The sequence below is a fragment of the Lithobates pipiens genome, unplaced genomic scaffold (assembly GCF_037356315.1).
Source record: "Lithobates pipiens isolate NorthernLeopardFrog02 unplaced genomic scaffold, aLitPip1_a1.2 Scaffold_25, whole genome shotgun sequence".
NCBI classification, from domain to species: domain Eukaryota; kingdom Metazoa; phylum Chordata; class Amphibia; order Anura; family Ranidae; genus Lithobates; species Lithobates pipiens.
Genome location: NW_027507787.1, coordinates 166,700,835 through 166,724,965, shown reverse-complemented (window position 1 = coordinate 166,724,965; position 24,131 = coordinate 166,700,835). Strand labels below are relative to the sequence as shown.

Below are 24,131 nucleotides of genomic sequence, written 5' to 3'. Positions count from 1 at the left end.
CCTTTTAAGGGTAACCTTTGTGGGGGAAAAAATAGCAAATATAAAAAAATTGCTACAATTGCTACATTGCTACAGCAGAGCTCAGAGGCAAGTGGGAAGAAGCAGTGCAAGGAGCCAATAAGTTGTGCTGCAGTGCATAGATGCTGATGGTAGGAGAGAGTAGAGAGACTTTTGTACACCTTTGCTTTGATGCACCTCAAATGTATTTAGTTCATTTCACCTAAAAGTTTGCTTGGGTGTTTAACGCAGTTGACTTGGTGACCAGTTTCAACGTAATCCTCTAAACTGATAAAACAAAAATGGATTTGGGGGTTTTAGGTACCAGGCTATGAAGGAGCCAATCTCTATATATCTGATGGTGGAGATAGCACGGCTTGAACTTTTGAAGAGTCCCATTGGAATTCAGCATTTATCATTTTATCACGGGTGGCTGGCTACTCAATATGGACACTATTTATTAATATTAATATTTATTTATTAGCTCTATTATTATTTTGATTCATATGTCTATTTAAATATTTATGTAAATGTGAGGATCACAAATATTTGTTATACATTAATTGGCACCTGTTCTTGGAGGAGTGGTTGTCACAACACTAATTGTGGTCTCTGATCATTTTGATTTGATGATTGGTGATATTAAGTTGTATTAGCACAAGGTTGATTTTGTGTTTCACATATACATTTATATGTTTTATTATTCACAGGTTAGCGCAATTGATATCTTTCTATTTTTCTTTTTGTATATTTGGTGTACAATAGAGTTGTAGCTTCCAAAGGGCCTTTTTGGGCTGTTCTAGGTTTTTTAGTGCAGTTTGCTTCCTTTTTCTTTTGCTTACCAGGCTATAAAGAGCTTTGCAGTTCTATATTTTGGACATTCCATGTCACAGTAAGTTATTTAGAGGTGCTACCATGGTGCAACAAAGAAATGCAGTAATTGCACCAATGCTTGTTATATAAAATTGAAAACCCTTAGCTTACAATCATGTTCTCTAAGTAGAAATTACTACTTAGTAGAAGTAGAAGTCACCTTAGAGAAAAAAGTACAAGAAATTAGAGGCCTTGGTTTGAATACTAACCAGGACATACCTGCATGAAGTTTTTATGTTCTCCCTATGTTTGCATTAGTATTCTACCATTCTACAGAGATGTAGGTATGTTAATTGTATCCTGTCTAAATTGGCCCTAGAATATGTATTTATGTAAGATAGGGACCTTAGTTAGAAATACATTAAAAGAGGTTGGGACTTTAACAGCTTGCCGACCAGCCGCCGCAGTTGTACTGCGGCAACATGGCTCGGCTGCGCGAATCGCTGTTATGGTACGTTGCTCTCTCTGGTGGCCACTAGGGGCACACGCACCCGCAGCCCCCAGAGCCGATGCGTAACACGATGAGAACCGGAATCTCTGTGTGTAAACACAGAGATCCCGATTCTCTGAGGGGAGAAGTGACAGATCGTCTGTTCATACAAAGTATAAACAGCGATCTGTCATCTCCCCTAGTCAGTCCCCTCCTCCTTCAGTTAGAACACACACTAGGGAACACAATTAACCCCTTGAATGCCTCCTAGTGTTAACCCCTACACTGCCAGTGACATTTTACAGTAATCAATGCATTTTTATAGCATTGATCGCTGTATTAATGCCAATGGTCCCAAAAATGTGTCAACATTGTCCGATATGTCCGCCATAATGTCGCAGTCAAGATAAAAATCGCAGATTGCCACCATTACTAGTAAAAAAAAAAAATTGCTATGAATCTATCCCCTATTTTTAGACGCTATAACTTTTGCAAAAACCAAACGAAAGGACACACAGGCTCATCCAATTTAGTCCAAATTGGATGGTTTTGACAAGGCTTAACAAAACTGCCTACCCAATACAGCAATCTATTAATGCCATCAACCTGTAGCTATTAACAAATTTAGTTAATGCTTCCGGGTTGGATCCTCTGAATAAACAAGCATATAAGAAAACACGGGAGAATTTCTCAAAAAGTATTCTTCAAAGAGGATAAACCGGATAAAACTAAATTTCTTTATTGAATATCCACAATTATTATAAATCTCGAAAATATTACTATCTACACCCACCTCCACCACATAAAATTAAAATTAAGACAGAGGTCTTAATGAGACACAGGTGGCCACCACAACCAATCATACACAACTCTCATTCATCCCATACATTTGAATCTACTCAAAACAATCTCACAGGTCGTAATTAATTTGATCAGAAAAAATACTGGTTCAAAAAAACGGGGAGATATACGTATATGAGATGAAAAAATATATATATGTATGTAGTTAATTTATATTGGAAGTTCATTTGCTTTAGATAAAGTGCATGTGCCTTGTATAGTATTTATCTTTATCCACTTAAAAGTTAAGACAACAAGATGATAGAAATCATTTCTTAGAGGCTCTGCATGAGTGTATTAAATGACTATAAGGAGGATGGATCTTGAATCACAGACTTATAGATGTAAAAGTGACAGTGGTTAAGGAAACAAAAGGTTTAGATTCTGAATAGACATCCCCATTATTTGTAAGGGAAGATACAGTTTACCGTTTGCAAAATAATTTCATGTCGTTGCTCCTTTTTATTTCAAGTGCATCTATATGACCCACTTGCCTCAGTAATAAAGCATAGAACCGAGTCATAGATATAGGTTCAGCTGTAATGGAAATTTGTAGGTTCTGTATATAATTGTATTCTATTTTACATGTATTGCACGATGCCCTCACTGTGCACACGGCACCAACAATGTTTTCAGTACATGTTTTGCATTCTTTCAAGTCCTGATTAGAATTAGCCTGCCTATGTAACGCCCCTTGTTACCATAAACGTACAATTGTAATATTAATGTGATACCTACGTAATCATGTGTATAAAAGCCTTCAAATGCGTCATAATAAAGGAGAACGGTTATTTGGAAGATGCCGAGCGTATCTTTTGTGTCTGTTCCCTACTGCAGTAGTTATTAATTTGGAACCACTAATCAATATGAGGATAGGAGTTGCCTATCATCAAAATATCCATTTCACAGCCAAGTCCTTGCTTCGCAGAGCGTAGGTTGTATTCCTCTAGTTTGGTTGTCGTATAGCAATGTTTTAGAAAGGCATCTACAGGTTATACAAATAGTACAGCGTTGTCTGTCCCGGCTTCCCAGCAGGTACTCGGGGCATAAACTCAAGGAGACTGGGATGAATGAAGTTAGTCCATTGTGTGGGTGGAAACACCCATGCTCATACCACAAAAATTATGATTTCTTGCTTACATGTTTTGCTTGTAACCAAGCTTCCTCAGAGCATGCGCAGTGACTCAAAGTGTGTCCTTAAGTATTCACAATGTTAATTAAGATAATTTGTAAATCCCTGACATCTCAAGCATATCAAGCATACTACAACCAATTAGACCTTCAAACTTATAAAATACCCTGGGCAGTTGCCAACACTGTGTAACAAAATAACAAACTAAATGGATCAACTCCATATTTAGATAAATCTAAAGAATATATATATATATATATATATATATATATATATATATATATATATATATATATATATATATATATGTGTGTGTGTGTGTGTAAAGATACACACATCATGGGTAAACAGCTGACAATACATAACCGAGAAGGCAGAGTAAGACAACTAAGACAGGGAAAGATAAAGGAGAAGAAGTCACATTTCTTATTTATATTAACAATTAATAAGGAAACATAGAAGTTCTGTTCTAGAAATACTGATAGATTACATTCATTATTCAACCTAAAGGGTTGCATACTATTTAAATTTAAGATCCACATCTTCTCCTTTTGGTATAATATCCTATCAAAATCCCCTCTTCTCGGGGGGTAGGTTAAGCCTATAAATTCCTTTACATTTGAGGCCCATTGGCTCACCTCCATGGACCTTCTTGATTATACTTTGAACATGTTCACTCACTCTGATTTTAAGCTGTCTTTTTGTCTTGCCCACGTAGATCATCCCACATGGGCAAGTTAACATATAAATCACACGGTCTGTGGAACAATTAATAAAGTTGTTGATTTTGTAATGTTTGCTACCATCAGAGTTAGTGAAGGTGTCTGTTTCTGATAGTGGCATGTGCATATCCTCTATCACGGAACCTCCCATAGAGTTCATGCATTTCATTTTGAAGTCATCCTCGTTCTAATACAGAGGAATGGTCCAATTGGCATCTCCTGTGTGAGTGACTTTGGATAATGACTAGAAGCCAGTAACAAAGTGTTTGCCGCAGTTTCCTTCCTAAATGTTTTAGTTGAAAGTCTTCCATCTTTAACATGGATGGTATGATACACAAATGGCAGAATTTAAGAATCAAAGGAATAAGTCAACCTAATATTCCTGTTGTTGCTATCCAACTCATCAATAAACACAGCCAACTCCTGGGGTGTCCCCCCTAAGACCATGAATATATCATCAATGTACCTCAGCCACAGGTCACAGTGGCCAAGGTACATCGACAAGGTGTAAACCAGATCTTCCTCCCATAGCCCTAGGTGCAAGCATGCATAGGAGGGGACCATGGGGCACCCATGCATGTGCCCCTAATCTGCTGGTAATTAATGCAGAGAAACGGAAAACAGTTATGTTCAAGCATGAATTCCAAGATGTCCATAATGAATTCATTTTGTGAGGCAAGGAGGGGAAATTTATCATCAAGAAAGTGATGGACTGCTTTTAGGCCCCAGTTGTGCGGGATCGAGGCATATAAAGATTCTACATCGATCCCCACTAATAGGGCACCCAGGATCAAAGAAACAGTGTCAAGTGTATCCTGCACAAAGGAAGGAAGTTCACACACCAATTCCTTAATCAGTGCATCCGTGTATTTGCCAATACTTTCCAAGAGACCCTTTATGGTCGATACGATCGGCCTTCCTGTTGGGTTGGTAACAGACTTATGAAGCTTTGGAATCCTGTAAAATGTCGGGATGTTAAACTTTTAAATAACCAAATTCCTTACATGTGATAAGATGTTCCTCCAAAGCCAAATTCAATTTAGAATTAAAATTGGCTACAATTCGTTGAAAGGAATTGAAGGAGAGTCTCCGATATGTGGTTTTATCCTGAAGGAGGCACATTGTCTCTCCCTCATACATACTCTGTGACAACAAGACAGTGTTGCCACCCTTGTCACTACCTTTAATGATAATATTGGTGGCCTCCTCCAATTCCTTAAGTGCCTTCCTTTCCTCTTTAGTTAAGTTGTCTATGCCCCTCCACTTCCAATCCACTTTAGATAAATCTCTTTTAACCTGTTCCAAAAACAGACTCATCCATTTATGCTTAGAAAGTGGGGGCATTTTTAAAGATCTAATTGGTAGATTGGATGAGCGGGGCTAGTTTGTGATAAAGTAGAGAATTCTGTTTCTGAATCAAAATCAGTCAATCATTGCTCAATCAGGGCACAAAATGGACTCTGCAGCTCACAGTGCATTGCAGGGCATTCGACGGGGTGAAAGCCCACCAAACACCTTGCAAATTCAGGTATTGGACGAATGGGCTGAACAGCTAATGTTCGACCCCAACTCATGCTCGGGCAGAACCGTTCACCTAGAAATATTTAAGCGTCTCATCTTATAAACAAAGGAAACAATCAGTGGTGTCCAACTATATGCAACTGTGCCTCTCAAACAATAACATCTAAAAAGAGGGGGAGGAGGGGTAAAACAATAAGCAAAAAATAACCCCAAGACATCAGTTTATCAGCATACGTATATATAAAGACCAATGTCCTTATTACATAAGTGCCTCATATCTACCTTAGACTGTCATTCCTTGCAGCGTTGCAGCCATCTGTCTGCTCCTCCAGTGAGGCCACCAATTCATGTACCAATACAACAGCATATACCAAAGGTTTGCATAACGTATGGAAATAATATACAGGATTTTGATTGTCAATACCTGACCTATAAGAATGGTTTGAAGCTAAGTGCCTCCTTAAAGCCAGGAGGGGACGCAACATTGAGGCAATAAATCCAACGCGTTTTCAGTTGTAGAATATTTCTGTCAAAATCCCCCTCCCTCCCCCGGGTTCACCCTGATACATTGTAAACCTGCAAATCTGATGACCTCTACATTTTTATTATTGTACATACCCACATGTCTCCCTATAGGGGTAAATAGTAGATTGCTCTTGGTGTAATATACATTATCTTTAATTCCATATCAGAATTGTTTGGTCTTGCCCACATAAAACTCTCCATATTCACGATGTAGATAATGTAGTCTATCATCATGTTGAATGGTAAAATTACTTTGAAGTCCTTATCATCTAGAGCAGGGATATGTAATTTGAGGACCTCCACCTGTTGCAAAACTACAAGTCCCATCATGCTTCTGCCTCTGGTTGTCATGCTTGTGGCTATCAGAGTCTTGATATGCCTCATGGGACTTGTAGTTCTGCAACAGCTGGAGATCCACTAATTGCATATCCCTGATCTAGAGCCACCATAAATTCAGAAAGTTCTTGTGTAGAATGCGACCATAGCATTAAGACAGGATCTATGTATCGGAGCTATAAAACTATGTTCCCTCAAATTTCCCAAATCTGTCATCTGACAGATTACAGATACACCCCAGGTACAGATTGGCATACGATGGGGCACAACAGGTCGCCATCGACACCCCCTGTGAACACATTTCTATTTAGAAATATATATTATTTAGATAATATTTAAATAATATTTGGGGAAATCCTCTTAGAACCATGAATGTTTTTATTGCGTTGTAGGGGTTATCTTGAGGTAGGGCATATCACATTGTGTGGATGCCACTATTGGTTTCCTGGAAGGTTTTATCAATAGAAGTTCAGAGCTTTGGATCACCGTGAAACTCCTAGTGGGCCCCTCCTTTTTTGAAGTAAGTGGTAATTTGTTGGTAATTTTGCAGCAAGTAGCAGCCTACATGTTGGTTTCTTTCTGTAGGTGAGGTATTTGTAATGTTTGCTATGCCTATTGTATGATCTGCACTCCAGAATATCAGATGTGGCAATCAAATACAATTAGGAGACTACAGTGTAGTTAATCTATCAGGGATGCAAGGAGGGGCTCTATATACCCCTTTTGGGATACAAAGATAGATGCTACGAACTATGTTCACATTTTACGTTAACCGTTTACCTTGTGTATTATAAATCCTTCGCTCCCACTTTCCCTACTCTTCTGCTCCACCTTGGGTGGGTTACGCCTGGGTCCCCTGTGTTCGCCAGACTGTTAATTGTGGATTCCATTGATCGTTGCCATACTGATGTAAGCTGTGCAGTCTTTACACATATGGATTATAAAAATTATGCAATATGAAATATAAAATGATGTAATATATATACCAATCTAATGTTTTGTTTATTTGTTTGATGGCAATAGTGTTGTTCCCCCCATAACTATACAGTCCTGAAGAGGCTATTGAAGTGAAACGCTTTGACTGTTGAAAGTTGGACAAGACCATCCGGATTACATGGATCTTTGTTATATCACCTTCTGTCCATAGTCATTGATGTCTTGTACTATTTGAGGGGAAATCATACCTATGGAGGATATAGTCCTCTATTTTTCAAATTCTTTTTAAACAGAAGTTTTTATTATGTTTATAATAAAATATTCCTTTTTATATAAATGTGTATTTCTCATGTTATGCCTTTAAAAGTCCACCATTTTACCTCACAAGTAATTCTTGCTGGTAAATATTTTTGTCAGTGTTTACTGGAGGTGGCACCTTGTCAAAAGCTATCTTTTTGTTATGAAGCAATACAAAGAAAACAGGAGAATTTTTCATACAAGTACATGGTACAGCAGGCCAACATCAGGAATATGAAATGTTGGATTCACATATTCTTTAACCTCTTGGCACCGGCCCCATCCTTTAAGAGGTTTAACCCCTTCCTGCCGAGCATACGCAGATCTGCGTACTCGGCTTCCGGGGGGTATACCGGGATGATGCCCGCACCTGCAGGCATCATCCTGGTACAGTTTTTTTCAGCAGGCGATTGGCTATCCAGGCATAACAATCGATGCGGCTAAAAGCCGCTCGGCTGTTATGCCGGAGGAGCGGGAGGGGACGTCCCCCCCTCCCGCCGCCTCCCGCCGCTGTTAACGGTGCTCTGGCTCGATCGGGAGCACCGATTCAAGTTCCGCTGCCTCCGGCTGCTGGGGAGGAACTGGAACGAAGCTGTAATCAGCTTTGTTCCAGTCTCCTCATAGTAAACACGGAAGCGACGTCATGACGTCACTTCCCATTTACTCGGCTGCCAATGGCGCCGGTTTTAGAAAAATATACAGTATTCAGAATCGCCGTTTTTGGCGATCTGAATACATTGAAGTGTAAAGGAGGGGTGGGGGGGTCTTTTAGACCTCCGATCCCTCCATAAAGAGTACCTGTCACCACCTATTACTGTCACAAGGGATGTTTACATTCCTTGTGACAGCAATAGAAGTGATCACATTTTTATTTATTTTTTTAAAACAATTTAGTCATTTTAAAATAAATAAAAAAAATAAAAAAATAAAAAATCATTTTTAAAGCGCCCGCCGTCCCCGCGAGCTCGCGAAGCAAAGAAAACGCATACGGAAGTCGTGCCCGTGTATGTAAACGGTGTTCAAATCACACATGTGAGGTATCGCCGCGATCGTCAGAGCGAGAGCAATAATTCTAGCACTAGACCTCCTCTGTGTGACATAAAATATTGCAACAATCGCCGTTTTATTCTCTAGAGTCTCTGCTAAAAAAATATATATAATGTTTGGGGGTTCCAAGTAATTTTCTAGCAAAAAATATGGATTTTAACTTGTAAACACCAAATGCCAAAAATAGGCTTAGTCATGAAAGGGTTAAGATACCAGGATTGGGGTGAGATTTATGATCATGTGACTACCATGTATGGCTGTCACGGTAGTCACATGATTGGAAAGCTCCCAATCCAAGAGCAATTGTGAGCTTTCCATTAGCTGGCGATAACTGAGCGCTCTTGGCACAGCTGTATTTACACTAATTCAAGCAAATATGCGCCGCTTGCCACCAAGGCCCACACACCCAGAGGACACATATTTGCATGCAGCTGGTACAAAGGGGTTAAACCTAGGACATGATATAGTAGGTGTTCTGAGATTGAGAACCAGTGGGGGCTGGTGCTCCATTGGTCGGGGGGCAGCAAACAGCCCTGACCACAGACACCCCCCCATCGTTCCAGCATACCACCATACACTAACCATCCCCCTGTTGCTCGAGCCCGCTACCACACAACATACCCACACACCCCCGCCTCTGGCTCGCTCTCTCAGCCCTGCACATGCAGGTCACGGATGTGGCAGTGGCTTCCCCCCTCTGTCTCGTCCGTGTCCCGGCCATCGCTTCTCCTCCCGGCCAATTGGGTCTTCGGACTCCTGGCCAATGGGGTTTTAGGACTACTGGAGGAGAAACAGGAAGACATTAGCGAATATTAATTTGCTAATGGCACACAACAGCTTTTGTGAAGCCAAATAGAGCCCCCAGCTCTAATTACGTGCTTCAGAATTTAACAAAAAACAAACATTGGAATCCATGCATCCTGTGTCCTACATGTAAATTAGGGGCTGGGCTCATGGATTAGCAGGGTGGCACCCCTAATGAGCAGCTGCTACTGCTGTGAACATGCTACAGTAATTTCTGCAGGTTTCATACTTTAGACATCTGTCCTTCCAAGTTCCAAAAAAAAATATTGCAGCACCTGCACATCTTACCTTCTATTTCTGTCTATGGATTATGCCTCTAATGCAAACAAAATTTGGCAATGGAGATATTCTGAAACTTGGTATGATGGCTTAAACCGGTGGAGAAATTCACACAAGCTGTACAGCTGTTTCAGATCAGGCTTAATACAAAGAATTAAGACTATTCACAAAGTTAAGCTAACTGGACCTATTTAAAATTGATTTTCTTTTGGAAAATTTGGAAATAAAAAATAACTGTGGTCTGAGTTTGGCAGTTTTTCTGAATTTGTTTGGAGCCATTCTTTAGTAGCATGTATACATTAAGCCTTGGTTCACACCAGTACGACTTGTCATGCGACTTGATAGTTCAAAGTCACATGACACGTCACACCCCATTTGCGGCAATGGAACCATTCAAATCACTTGCGTTTGAAAAAGGTTCCTGCACTATTTCTGTGTGATTTCACAACTTCAATTTTTTTAATGTTGCACAGTATTTGAGCAGTTATTTATCAAATGCATATTTTTAGGAAACAATACAGTAAAAAGAATTTTACTGCAAACAAACACAATATTATACCTATTTTTTGGTAACATATAAAAGATGGGGTTTCATTGAGATACCATACGTTTTAAGTCTTACAATTGCACATGCCTGTGGATGGGCAAAAATATATGGTACCCAAAATTCCTTCATAGGTGGCACTTTAAAACCCTTTACAGGTTAACGGTTTTGAGTTAAGCATGAATTATGGCCTTAGAATTATCGCTCTCCCTGCGACAATACCTTACATTTATGGTGTCATTGATATTTACATACACGTGCTCAACCTATGTTGCACTTTTTATATGGGATATGTACGGGGTGACAGGGGTGCTTTAAACATTGTTTGAACATTAGTACAAAAAGTGTCCAACAAAGCATGTCCTTGAACATATTCAGTGTATTAAGTGCTCAATCTAAGAGTATATCCTCCTTGATCCTTTCCCCCAATGTGATGAAAACTCACCTAAGATTGTGATCCCTTCATGAAAAGAAAAAGAGAATTTTTTCATTTACAGGAGGCTACTTAAAAATATTAGAATTTAGGTTTTTTTTTGAAAATGCGCCCCAGAAAAAAGTTTTAAATAATTCTGGTACATCTATAGATATTCAAAGACTGAAGAAATATAAGAAAACTTAATATCAAGAAACTATAAAATCATGTGCAATTAAAATGGTTCATACATATCACAAAAACGTATACAGTACAATAGAACAAAACACCTATATAAGGTAGAATCGGCTACAGAGTTGTTCACCCTACACGTTTCGGAGCTAGTATAGAATCCTTCTTCAGGGGTGGAGATACAGCATAAGATACAATTATAGCCAGATAGAGTATCATGTGAGTATAGAACACTATTCAATTAAAAACAGCAGACCAAATAGGTGGAACACGTGGCTTCCCAGTATCCGAGGCTCCCATAAGAGAGAAATGATGATAGACGTGGTGATAGAATATTGTTTTCCTCCTCCTTGTTGCTGCCTGTAGGCAGGCAGATCCCGCAGAGACCTCCTCTGGAACACCCTGTGCATGAATGATGTAGATGAGGGTGAATGGTACTGTATATTCAAACTCAAAAGGAATGATGAGGACTGCAGAGATTATAATGCAGGAGGAAAGCAGGAAAGAAGCCACCGGACCGTCCGCTCGACTTCCCATATGTGAGACGTCGAACGGACGGTCCGGTGGCTTCTTTCCTGCAGTTCCAAAACAACCGGGGTGCCAAGGTTCACCATCACTGCTAAAGGGGGTAATAACCAAGAGGAAGGATAATATGTACATAGTGCTTGCCAATGAGGAATCATTCACAGTTGCTAAGGGGTGATAGTTACAAAAAGGTTTAGAATAAATAGATCAGAAAAAAGTGTGCCCAATACATTTTCCATGACAAATGTAAAGCCCAACAGATGAGATTATATTAAGGTGATAACATCTTGTTGTTCTAGCATGATAACATCTTATCAACAAAAAGGTTCATTACTTTTACAGAATAAGGTAGAAAGTAATGTTTGACCTATTCTACGTCCACTACTCAAAAGTCATCCTGTTACCCGTTGAGCACAAAACCACCTATAAAAAATCACTCAACATCATCTTTCAGAAATAAGTAGGCTTTATTTGTAGTAGATCTTAGAGAAGACCCATCAGTGTTACTCAAAGCATCGACCCTTTGTTTCACTCTTTCAGAACCCTTTGGACATTAATTAGAGTTCTTTTTAATGCTATGGAGAATGCAGAAGAAAATTATTATCTGGATTAGTTCACCTGGCCCTCAAAGTGGAGTTTCAACCCCAAGTGATGGCAAACATTAGACAAAACAATAGTATCTGAGCAGGTTACCATTATGGTATAGCCACAAGCTACTTGTACTTGTAGCTACTTGTACTTTGAGGCCAGATTCACACTGGTACAACAAATTCTCTGACGTTTGGAGCTCATGTCGCATGAAAAAATCTATGTTTCCCGACTTTGAAAATGCTCCCTGCACTACTTTGGTCTGAATTTGATCCTACTTTAGCCCATTGAATATCACTGAAGTCGGATAAAAGTCTAATCGCCATCTTGACTGATCTGTCCCCCCTCCTGAACCATACCAGGCCACATGCTCTCAACATGGGGGGGGGGTGGATGTTTTGGGGCAGGGGTGTCAAAAATAAAACACAGTACACAGGTTTTTAAAGTATTTATTAGGCAGCTCCGGCTCTTCCCATCTCTTCTCCCCTCTCCGGCTCTTCTGTATCCTCCACTGACGTCTTCTGCCTCTGTTGGTTCTTCTCCCCTCTCCAGTTTTTCTCCGCTCTCTCTTGGGTTCTTCTCCCTCTGTCCACTGTCTTCTGCTGGGTCTCCTCCACTATCTTGTCACTCTTTTGCTCGCTCTTTTGCCCCATCTTCTCCGCTGTCTTCTCTCTCTGTTCTTCTTCGGATGTTGACTCAACGTTCTCTACCGCTCTAATGCTGGGTGTGCAGTGTGCAACTACTTTTATTGGTATGGGGGGGGGGGTCACCAGGTGATGTCATCCGGTGACCCTGCTCATTATGACGTCACCGCCTGTGGCATGAAGGGGCGTGTTTTTTCGGCGTGGGATTCCCCTTAAAATCCATACCAGACCTAAGGGCCTGGTATGCTCTTGGAGGGGGAACCCATTCTTTCTTTTTAATTTGGCGTGGAGTTCCCCCTATAGATTCATACCAGACACAGTGCCTTTTATTGTTGGGGATCAAAGTTGGATCTCTGTTCACTGAAGTCGGATGCATGTCAGACTTCAAGACGCAGGGCAAAGTCAGATTCCAAAGTCGTACGACTGTCGTGTCATACCAGTGTGAACCCGACCTTACTCAAGGTGCAATGATCTCACCTGGGACAATCAAGTGACAATAGATCCTAGTTTTTATCAAGGGTTCTACAATGAGGGCCAAGTGAACAAATCAAATTACATGCTTTCTGTGGCTCTGGCTCTTTAAAAAGGTCCCTAATGTTATTGTCTAATGAGTTCTAAAAGAAGTGAAACATATTCATTGCTCTGGATAACACAGATGGTCCTTCTTTTTGATTGTCTTCAAATGTAGCCCACTTACTTCTACAAGTTTATGAAAGATGACATTGAGGGATTTTTATAGGTGGCTTTGCCTTTGTGCTCCCCAGGTAATAGGATAGCTTTAGAGCAGTAGACCCAAAATGGGTCAAACATCACGTAATACATTATTCTGTAAAAGTGATAGCCATCTTTATAGATAAGAAGATGTTGTTACGGTAAAACAATTTGATCTGTTGGCCTTTAAAGAAGTGAAATGGTATAGTGTGAAAAAATGAATAAACACGATTAAAAAAATTATTAACATTACCGATGGTGAAGGTTGCATATAGTGTGGAAAAGAAACATGCAGATAAAACTGTGTATACATTAACCTGAACATTTCTTATTGACACAGCTGACCAGTGTTCAGGTGGGGGGAATGGGGTGGGGGGTCCTGGTAAAACATATAAATACCAACATTATTACCAACAAATTGTTCACTGATAAAATCAACACCATGAAACTCCTTCTGATCTGTGTGCTCCTCGGGGCAGCTGGTGAGTATATTTGTATATATATACATATATATATATATATTAGGGCTGAAACAACGAATTGATTAATTGACAACTAATCAATAATGAAATTAATCGATTACTCTTTTCATAATCGATTAATCGACCAGTGGGGTTAAAAAAAAGCTAAAATGAGCCCTTTATAGTACTAAAAGAGCAAATAATCGATACTGTAAATGTTACTTTCACAGTTCTACAGTAAACCAATGAACCCCTTACAGTAGTGATTATCTGCTTTTTTTTGTACTATAAAGGGCCAATTTTTTTTTTTTTTTAACCCAATTATGTTACTAAACGTCTTAGACCTGGTTCAGATCTATATGTTTTTGGTGCTTTTTGAAGAAACGCACTACAATTCATTTATATTGGCATTCCTATGGGAATACTTTTTTAAGCCGCTGCGTATTTGGAAATGGTCAGGTTATTTGGTTAAATATACTTCAATGGAGAAGCTGCAGAAAAAGCATGTAATGCGTTTTTGTAGCAATTTGTGCTTTTTAATCTGCCCAACAACAAATTGGCACAAAAATCTAAATGCACAGCAAAAGGCACAGCAGAAACAGATCAAAAGAAAACCGCATAGGTGTTATGCTGGCCACACCGATCAATTTTCAGATGAGAAATCTTTGTACATTCGCTGAATGAAAGAATGTTGTTTGAAATTTTCACTTGTTTTTAACATTCTTTTTTTTAAATCAATGTAATTTCTGAACGAAAACCACATACACTGTCTGAAAATTCCTTTGACTAAGAGGTTTTCTATTATTTCTAAATTTTCCTGTCCCTGTGGTTGAAAATGAACGTCGATTTGACCTCACTATTGATTAGAAAATCAAACGAACATTCTTAAAATGGCATTTTTTTTAAAGACCACTATTATTTGTTTTTGTTTTAAATAAAAAAATTTGATCTGTGAGTCTGATGATATTTACCAGATTCATCCTTTAATATACTATTAGGCCCCTTTCACACTGGGGCGGTGCAGGCGCCGGCGGTAAAACAGCGATATTTTTAGCGCCACTTTACTGTTGTTTTAGCAGGGGTATTTGCCTGCTAGCAGGGCGGTTTTACCCCCTTGCTAGCGGTCAAGAAAGGGTTAAAACCACCGCAAAGTGCCGCTGCAGTGGTGCTTTGCCGGTGGTATAGCCGTACTGCCCTATTCATTTCAATGGGCAGGAGAGGTATACACATCACTCCTTCACCTCTCCAAAGATGCTGCTACCAGGACTTTTTTTTAGCATCCTGCCAGCACACTGCTCCAGTGTGAAAGACCTCGGGCTTTCACACTGGAGTGTGAGGAGCTGCTCTTTCAGGGCACTTTGCAGGTGTTATTTTTAGTGCTGTAGCGCCTGCAAAGCTCCCCATTGTGAAAGGGGTCTTAGAGGATATACACTGTATATACTAGCTCTCCTCTAATAGTATATACGGTATATCTTCTCTAATAGTATGTACAGTATATCTCTTCTGTCCATTATTCTCAGAGTGGATTCAATATTTTGCTCCCTGACCATATAGTTGGTTATTTATATTTACTACTGCATAGAGATATTTAAGAATAAATTGCCTTTTTTTTAAACTTTACATATCAACTAAATTATACACCACACTTTTTTTAAGGATATCACTGGATTAATCAATTAATCAAAACAACAATTGGCCAACTAATCGATTATGAAAACAATCATTAGTTGCAGCCCTAATATATATATATATATATATATATATATATATATATATATATATATATATATATATATATATATATATATATATACATACAGGATATGTTTATTAATTTTTAATTAGACACGATTTATATAGCACCAACAGTTTACGCAGCGCTTTACAATGTATAGGGGGGAACAAAACAATTACAGTACAGTTCAATACAAAAGGTACAGGAAGGCCCTGCTCGTAGAGCTTACATTCTAAAAGGCAGGGGGTGGTGTTACAAAAGGTAATAGCTGCAGAGAATTATTTAATTGGGGTGGCTCGGGGACAGTTGTTAGGTGGGTGTGGGATAGGCTTCCCTAAATAAATGAGTTTTCAGGGATCTCCTAACGGTGGACAGGGTAGGGGCTGATCGGACAGACTGGGGCAGGGAGTTCCAGAGGATGGAAGAGGCTCTGGAGAAGTCTTGAAGGCGAGCATGGGAGAAGGGAGCTAGAAAGCAGGAGGTCCTGGGAGGAGTGGAAGGGACGATTTGGGCGATATATCTGCAGATGAGGTTGGTGATGTAGATGGGGGCAATGTTTCAGATGGCTTTGTATGTTATGGTTAGCATTTTGAATTTTACATGGTGGGGTAAGGGAAGCCAGTGAAGGGATTGGCAGAGAGAGGTGGAAGTCACGGATCCATTAGTGAGGTGTATTAGTCTAGCAGCAGCAATCATAATAGACTGAAGGGGGAATAGCATGCTTAAGGGTAGGCCATTAAGGAGAGAGTTGCTGTAGTCAAGGTGGGAAATAATCAAGGAGTGAATGAGTTGCTTTGTGGTGTCATTGGTCAGGAAGGGACGAATTCTTGAGATATTGTGGAGGTGAAGGCTGCAGGATTTAGCCAATGATTAGATATGGGGGCTGAAGGAGAGGTCAGAGTCGAGGATTACACCCAGGACCCTGGCATGTGTGGAGGGACCAATAGTTGTGGTGATATTAACAATGAAACATAGGAGGGGGATCGTGAAGGAGGAAATATAACAAGCTCAGTTTTAGAAAGATTGAGTTTGAGGAAGTTGTGTGACATCCATACTGATATGTCATTCAGTAAGTTTGAGATCTGTGAGGAGATCGAGGGGGTGAGTTGAGGAGTGGAGAGATAGATCTGGGTGTGGTCGGCATAAAGGTGGTATTGGATGAATATATTATGCATATATATTATATTATATTATATGAACATAAACTTAATATATCCCTTTCCATAGGCTCTCTATATGTAATCAGCACATGTTGTGTATTACAGCTGCCTTGGACGATGACAAGATCGTCGGAGGATATACCTGTGGGGCCTACTCTCAGCCCTGGCAGGTATCTCTGAACTCCGGATATCACTTCTGTGGTGGATCCCTCCTCAACTCCCTGTGGGTGGTCTCTGCTGCTCACTGCTACAAGGCGTAAGTGAACTTTTTATGACAGCACTTTTTATTGGAATAGTTACAAGGCATTGAAAAAAGTAGCAACTATTATTTTATTATTATTATTCAGGATTTATATAGCGCCAACAGTTTGCGCAGCGCTTAATTATTCAGAGCATTTACCAGCTGGATGACTAGCAAAGTGTCATGTTGGTTAAATGGATGGTTGGTTGGACATGGGGTGGGTCAGCAGGAGATCCCTTGGGATAGTAATGCCCTTATTAGTGAAGAACTAAAGTGCAGTCAAATTAAACAGAAATTGTTTGGTGCTGCCAATCCCTTGCTAACATATAGCTCCTATGTAATATCCAAATCAGATATACATAGATAACTATTGTTGCAAAAACATACAGTGGTGTGAAAAAGTGTTTGCCCCCTTCCTCATTTCCTGTCCCTTTGCATGTTTGTCACACTTAAGTGTTTCGGAACATCAAACCAATTTAAACAATAGTCAAGGACAACACAAGTAAACACAAAATGCAATTTGTAAATGAAGGTGTTTATTATTAAAGGTGAAAAAAAATCCAAACCATCATGGCCCTGTGTGAAAAAGTGATTGCCCCCTAAACCTAATAACTGGTTGGGCCACCCTTAGCAGCAACAACTGCAACCAAGCGTTTGCGATAACGTGCAATGAGGCTTTTACAGCGTCCTGGAGGAATTTTGGCCCACTCATCTTTGCAGAATTGTCCTAATTCAGTTACATTAGAGGGTTTTCGAGCATGAACGGCCTTTTTAAGGTCATACCACAACATCTCAATAGGATTCAGGTCAGGACTTTGGCTAGGCCACTCCAAAGTCTTCATTTTGTTTTTCTTCAGCCATTCGGTGGTGGACTTGCTGGTGTGTTTAGGATCATTGTCCTGCTGCAGAACCCAAGTTTGTTTCAGCTTGAGTACACGAACAGATGGTCGGACATTCTCCTTCAGGATCTCTTGGTAGACAGCAGAATTCATAGTTCTTTTTATCACGGCAAGTCTTCCAGGTCCTGAAGCAGCAAAACAGCCCCAGACCATCACACTACCACCACCATATTTTACTGTTGGTATAATGTTCTTTTTATGAAATGCAGTGTTCCCTCTACGCCAGATATACTTGGACACACACCTTCCAAAGAGTTCCACTTTTGTCTCATCGGTCCACAGAATGTTGTCCCAAAAGTCTTGGGGATCATCAAGATGTGTTGTGGAGAAATTGAGACGAGCTTTGATGTTCTTTTTGCTCAGCAGTGGTTTTCGTCCTTGGAACTCTGCCATGCAGGCCATTTTTGCCCAGTCTTTTCCTGATGGTGGAGGCATGAACGCTGACCTTAACTGAGGCAAGTGAGGCCTGCAGTTCCTTGGACGTTGTTGTGGGGTCTTTTGTGACCTCTTGGATGAGTCGTCGCTGCGCTCTTGGGGTAATTTTGGGCGGCCGGCCACTCCTGGGAAGGTTCACCACTGTTCCATGTCTTCGCCATTTGTGGATAATGGCTCTCACTGTGGTTCGCTGGATTCCCAAAGCTTTGGAAATGGCTTTATAACCCTTTCCAGACTGATAGATCTCAATTACTTTCTTTCTCAATTGTTCCTGAATTTCTTTGGGTCTCGGCATGATGTGTAGCTTTTAAGGATCTTCTGGTGGACCTTACTGTGTCAAGCAGCTCCTATTTAAGTGATGCCTTGATTGTGAACAGGTGTGGCAATAATCAGGCCTGGGTGTGGCTAGAGAAATTGAACTCAGGTGTGGACAACCACAGTTATAGTATGTTTTAACAAGGGGGGCAATCACTTTTTCACACAGGGCCATGATGGTTTGGATTTTTTTTCACCTTTAATAATAAACACCTTCATTTACAAATTGCATTTTGTGTTTACTTGTGTTGTCCTTGACTATTGTTTAAATTGGTTTGATGTTCCGAAACACTTAAGTGTGACAAACATGCAAAGGAACAGGAAATGAGGAAGGGGGCAAACACTTTTTCACACCACTGTATAGTGCTCCTAACAATAATTAAGCTAGACCAATGAAACTATGTAAAAATGACCATTCCAAAGTTTTAGCTGTAATGATTACTTTAATCATTTAACCCTTTCTCCAGGTATTTTGTAATATTTTGAATAGATTGGGGATGAGTTAAAAATGCTACTAAGTGTTAATTTTTCCTGTCACCCCTTTTCGAGTTTTTCCCCTCACTTCTTGTCCAGGTAATATGGGATACATTGACAGAAAGCCTTCCCAATCTACTAGAATGTAATTTTGTTTGTGTGTCCATTGGAAACAATTTTATACCACTTCCTGTCTTGAATGGAAGTGAGGATACATCTCCCCAATAGAAACACAGGCCTCTGACAGAGGCTTTATTCATTCCCTGCTCTATACCAACCAAAATTCAATGTTCTCAGTACCAAAAAATGACTGTGCTTCACTTCTGGAACTGAAGATGAGTGTACCAACCACTAGTGGTACACGTTCCATACTAAGCAAACTCACACTACTGCTCATTTTGAAATAAATTAAACGGCTTCTATCAAGAATTCCTTTAAGATGCAAATGTATACTGATTTCATTGAATTTGTCTCTATACAGGAGCATGCAGGTCAGACTCGGAGAGCACAACATTGCTGTCTCTGAGGGCACCGAGCAGTTTATCAACTCTGCCAAGGTCATCAGAAATGCTGCATACAACTCCAGAACCCTGGACAACGACATCATGTTGGTCAAGCTGGCCTCTCCCGCCACCCTCAACTCCTACGTCAAGAGCGTGCCTCTGCCCACTGGTTGCGCTGCTGCCGGCACAAGCTGTGTGATCTCTGGATGGGGCAATACCCTTAGCAGTGGAAGTAAGTCAACATCACTTTAACATCATATATTACTGATATTAAATTAAGCTAAGCCTCTCAATATTTAAGCATTAAACCGCCACTCACCATAGACGATCCTGGTGTGAATTATAGGGGTGATTTAACCTCGGTGGGCGGGGTAAAACAGGTAAGGGGGCATAGCCAAAGGAGCGGCATTAACTGAGGCTATCACATGTATACATCCACACCAGGATCGGCTATGGTGAGTGGTGGTTTCATGCTTAAATGTTCATTGCTTAGTGCTTACTGGATGAGTTTTTCCTTGCTAATCTGAGTGACAAAGGGGCCTGGAGTGGCACCACCAAGCACTAATGGTCTTATTTAGGCTTTGAGGAACAATTCCCAAAAACCCTAGTTCTGGGCAGTTAAATATGTATTAAGCATGTCTTCATCCCTTCAGCAATTAAGGATACAGTGCTTGTTTTGTCAAGGGTTTGAAATAACATAAAGTAATGTTTAATTTAATCCAGAGTCCCGCTATCTTCTTCCATGAGTCTATGGCTGTGATGACCAGTCCTCCAAATCCTCTCTTCTTGCCAGTTCTCTGACTGGTCTTGTCACTGTCCTTCTTGCTGAGTTCATCATGTACAGTGCAGGACCACCCTAATAATCTGTGGCCATGTCAGGGTGGCTGCTGGAAGGAGTGCCCCACCACATTGCAGTAGGACCAGACAGCAGGCTGTCCTGGGGTAAGATAGATATTACTCTGTATTATCCCATCCCCTTGAATAGATATTGAGCACTGGATCCTTCATGAGTTGAGAGGGGGTAATTTTAGTTAGACTTTACTGAAGAAAAACAAAAAATAATATAGTAGAAAAACAATAAGAAATACATTCTGAAATGTTTTTGAAACTTGGAACAAGTGTCCCCTTTGGGAGAGTTACCCTTTTCCTGTTCTGTAAGCCATTCAAAATGTTGGTTTTATCCATTTTCAGTCCCAGTGACAATGGTCTTTGGGACAAATAAAGAGGGTGAACGTCTTTAGCAAGAACACAGGCAGCAATACAACCCAAAGAATGTTTTATTACCCCACCCCCACCTATCTATCCAAAAAGTTTTGGCTACACTTTAATGTTGACTGCTTCTTTTTATAACTGGAAGAGGGGTAGGGTGATGAGTCAGCTGTGTATGTGTAATCTCATCTTCTAATTAGAGCTATTCAAAATATAGGCTGTATAACATATTCACAACATAATACCCCTTCCAACCACTAATGCCACCAACAAGTAATGGACTTTATTGGGACTTCACAAGATACACAATTAAAATTAACACGTTTATTATAGTTCACATAAAACAACAGATAGAACCAGAAAATACTAGGAACAAAAGTAGAGTTACTAGAAGTCTAATATACTGTCTTTTTTTCACACAATTTGTTGTCCTTGTGTCTCTAGTCAATATTTTATTAATTGTCATTTGTTTTAATTGTAGCCAGCATGCCTAACCTCCTGCAGTGCGTGAACGCCCCCATCCTGACCTCTACCCAGTGTAGCAATGCCTACCCCGGTGAGATTACCGGCAACATGATCTGCGTTGGCTACCTAGAGGGTGGCAAGGATTCCTGCCAGGTAATTTCCACAACTTATTTTAATTTTGTATATAAAGTTGTACTGTTCAAATAAATGTGTTTTCTCAAACTACTAGTAGTTTTGGTAGACTGAGAATTTTTTTTTTGTATGTATGTATATATATATATATATTAAATGTAAAAAGAAATTAAATGTATAATTTATAGTCCAAATGTTCAGGAGATGTTTTGAAACTAGATTAAAGATATTTCTTCCCAGGTAACTGCACAGTAAAACAGATCTTCATTAGCAATATTTCATTAGTTTCATTAGTTAGTTGGAAAAGCAACTTATAAAGTTAAAGTGATTGTAAAGTTTTTTTTTTCCTATTAAAATAACAAACATGCTCTGTGCAGTGGTTTTGAAGCAGCATCCTCCTCTTCTTAGGTCCCTAGCTAGAGCTCCTGCCCCCTCACTCCTTACAAGTGCCCCCACAGCAAGCAGCTATTGGGGCACCCGAGCCAAACTACAGCTCCCTGTATCCATTCAACACGGAGCTGCAGTTCGGCCTTGCCCACTCTCTCCCGATTAGCTAACTGAGTTTCATTGACAGCAGCAGGAGCCAATGGCGCTGCTGCTATATCTCAGCCTGGGTGGCCAAGAGACTCGTGGAGATTGCTGGATAGAGATGGGGCTCAGGTAAGTATTGGGGGGGGCTGAGGGGAGCTGATGCACACAGAAGGTTTTTTTTTATCTTAATGTATAGAATGCATTAGGATAAACAAAAACTTCTGCCTTTACAACCATAGGCAATATGGACAAAATATCATCTTAAAGTTTTACCGGCACCAAGAAATATATGTAAAAAATATGTAATGGGGCTGATTTAAAAAAAAACTGGAGAGTGCAAAATCTGGTGCAGCTCTGCAAAAATAAAACAATCAGCTTCAAAACTGAAGTTAGAAGCTGATTGGTTTCTATGACAGCTGCAGCAGATTTTGCACTCTACAGTTTTAGTAAATAAACCCCAACATCTTTTAGCTTACCAGTCCTAAGATATGGTGGCTGCAATATTTTTCTAATTTTCAGGTTAAGAATGTTTTTTTTAATCAAATATAGGAAGTAACTGTTGATTCTGCCAGGGTCCTTGTCACTTACTGTGAAATAAACTGGAAGTAAACACCAGTCTTATCTACTAATCCCATTGCCCCACTTTTAATAGTAATTGCAGACATGCTTGAAATCCAGCCTTGATTGCTACTATGGCACCTTCCATAGATACTGTGGAGGTAGTGAATTTGGCCAACCAGGGACAGGAAGGGTGTCATCTCCTGGATTACCAGGTGTTAAAAAAAAAAGATAAAGTCTGAAAAAATGAAAACCAACACAACTACCACATCAAAATACTTATAATTTACCCAAATACCCAAAGTTCTAAAAAATGCTTTTTCTATCTTTCAGGGTGACTCTGGTGGCCCAGTGGTGTGTAATGGACAGCTCCAGGGTATTGTCTCCTGGGGATACGGCTGTGCCCTGAGGAACTACCCCGGTGTCTACACCAAGGTCTGCAACTACAACTCCTGGATCGCCAGCACTCAGGCTGCCAACTGAACTTTCAACTGAAAGACTTATTCAGATCATTCTATTCTCTGCTTCTAGAATACATCAAATTATGTGCTAGACTCAGACTTTACACCTACATACTGTAATGACTGAATAAACATATTTCATTATAAAAAAGTTGCATTCATTTTATATATTACTATAACTATTGGTTTTCCATTTGCTGCTCGTCTTGGCTACAGAATTTGGGCTACAACAAAAACAACACATACAATGCAGCCTGTTACTGGCACCAAAGGTAGATCCTTTTTTTTAAGACTCCCCCATAGATCAGAATGATTTTCAGTAATAATCATGGAATTAAATGTCATGCATGTTGGCGGTGGGAGTAGAGTTATTTGGTGAAGGGCAGATAGTAGCTTTTAAGGGTAACTTTGTGGGGAAAAAAATAGCAAATAAAAAAAAATTGCTACATTGCTACAGCAGAGCTCAGAGGCAAGCAGGAAGAAGCAGCACAAGGAGCCAATAAGTTGTGCTGCAGTGCATAGATGCTGATGGTAGGAGAGAGTAGAGAGACTTTTCTACACCTTTGCTTTGATGCACCTCAAATGTATTTAGTTAATTTCATCTAAAAGTTTGCTTGGGTGTTTAACGCAGTTGACTTGGTGACCAGTTTCAACGTAATCCTCTAAACTGATAAAACAAAAATGAATTTGGGGGTTTTAGGTACCAGGCTATAAAGGAGCCAATCTCTATATATCTGGTGGTGGAGATAGCACAGCTTGCAGTTTTGAAGAGTCCCATTGAAATTCAGCATTTTTTATTTATCACGGGTGGCTGGCTACTCAATATGGACACTATTTATTAATATTAATATTTATTTATTAGCACTATTATTATTTTGGTTCATATGTCTATTTAAATATTTATTTAAATGTGAGGATCACAAATATTTGTTATACATTAATTGGCACCTGTTTTTGATGGAGTGGTTGTCACAACACTAATTGTGGTCTCTGATCATTTTGATTTGATGATTGGTGATATTAAGTTGTATTAGCAACAAGGTTGATTTTGTGTTTCACATATACATTTATATGTTTTATTATTCACAGGTTAGCGCAATTCATATCTTTCTATTTTTATTTTTGTATATTTGGTGTACAATAGAGTTGCAGCTTCCACAGGGCCTTTTTGGGCTGTTCTAGGTTTTTTTATTCTGT

General features: G+C 39.8%; 1 protein-coding gene across 1 annotated transcript; it reads left to right on the top strand.

Annotated features, from left to right (window-relative positions):
* Positions 1 to 13,708: 13,708 nt before the first annotated feature.
* On the top strand, positions 13,709 to 23,085 carry LOC143930616 (trypsin-like). The gene is made up of 5 exons (XM_077455111.1): positions 13,709 to 13,837; positions 16,817 to 16,967; positions 19,557 to 19,810; positions 21,269 to 21,405; positions 22,807 to 23,085. The coding sequence occupies exons 1-5, from the start codon at positions 13,720 to 13,722 to the stop codon at positions 22,954 to 22,956; spliced, it is 810 nt and encodes a 269-aa protein (XP_077311237.1). The 5' UTR covers positions 13,709 to 13,719; the 3' UTR covers positions 22,957 to 23,085.
* Positions 23,086 to 24,131: the final 1,046 nt, after the last annotated feature.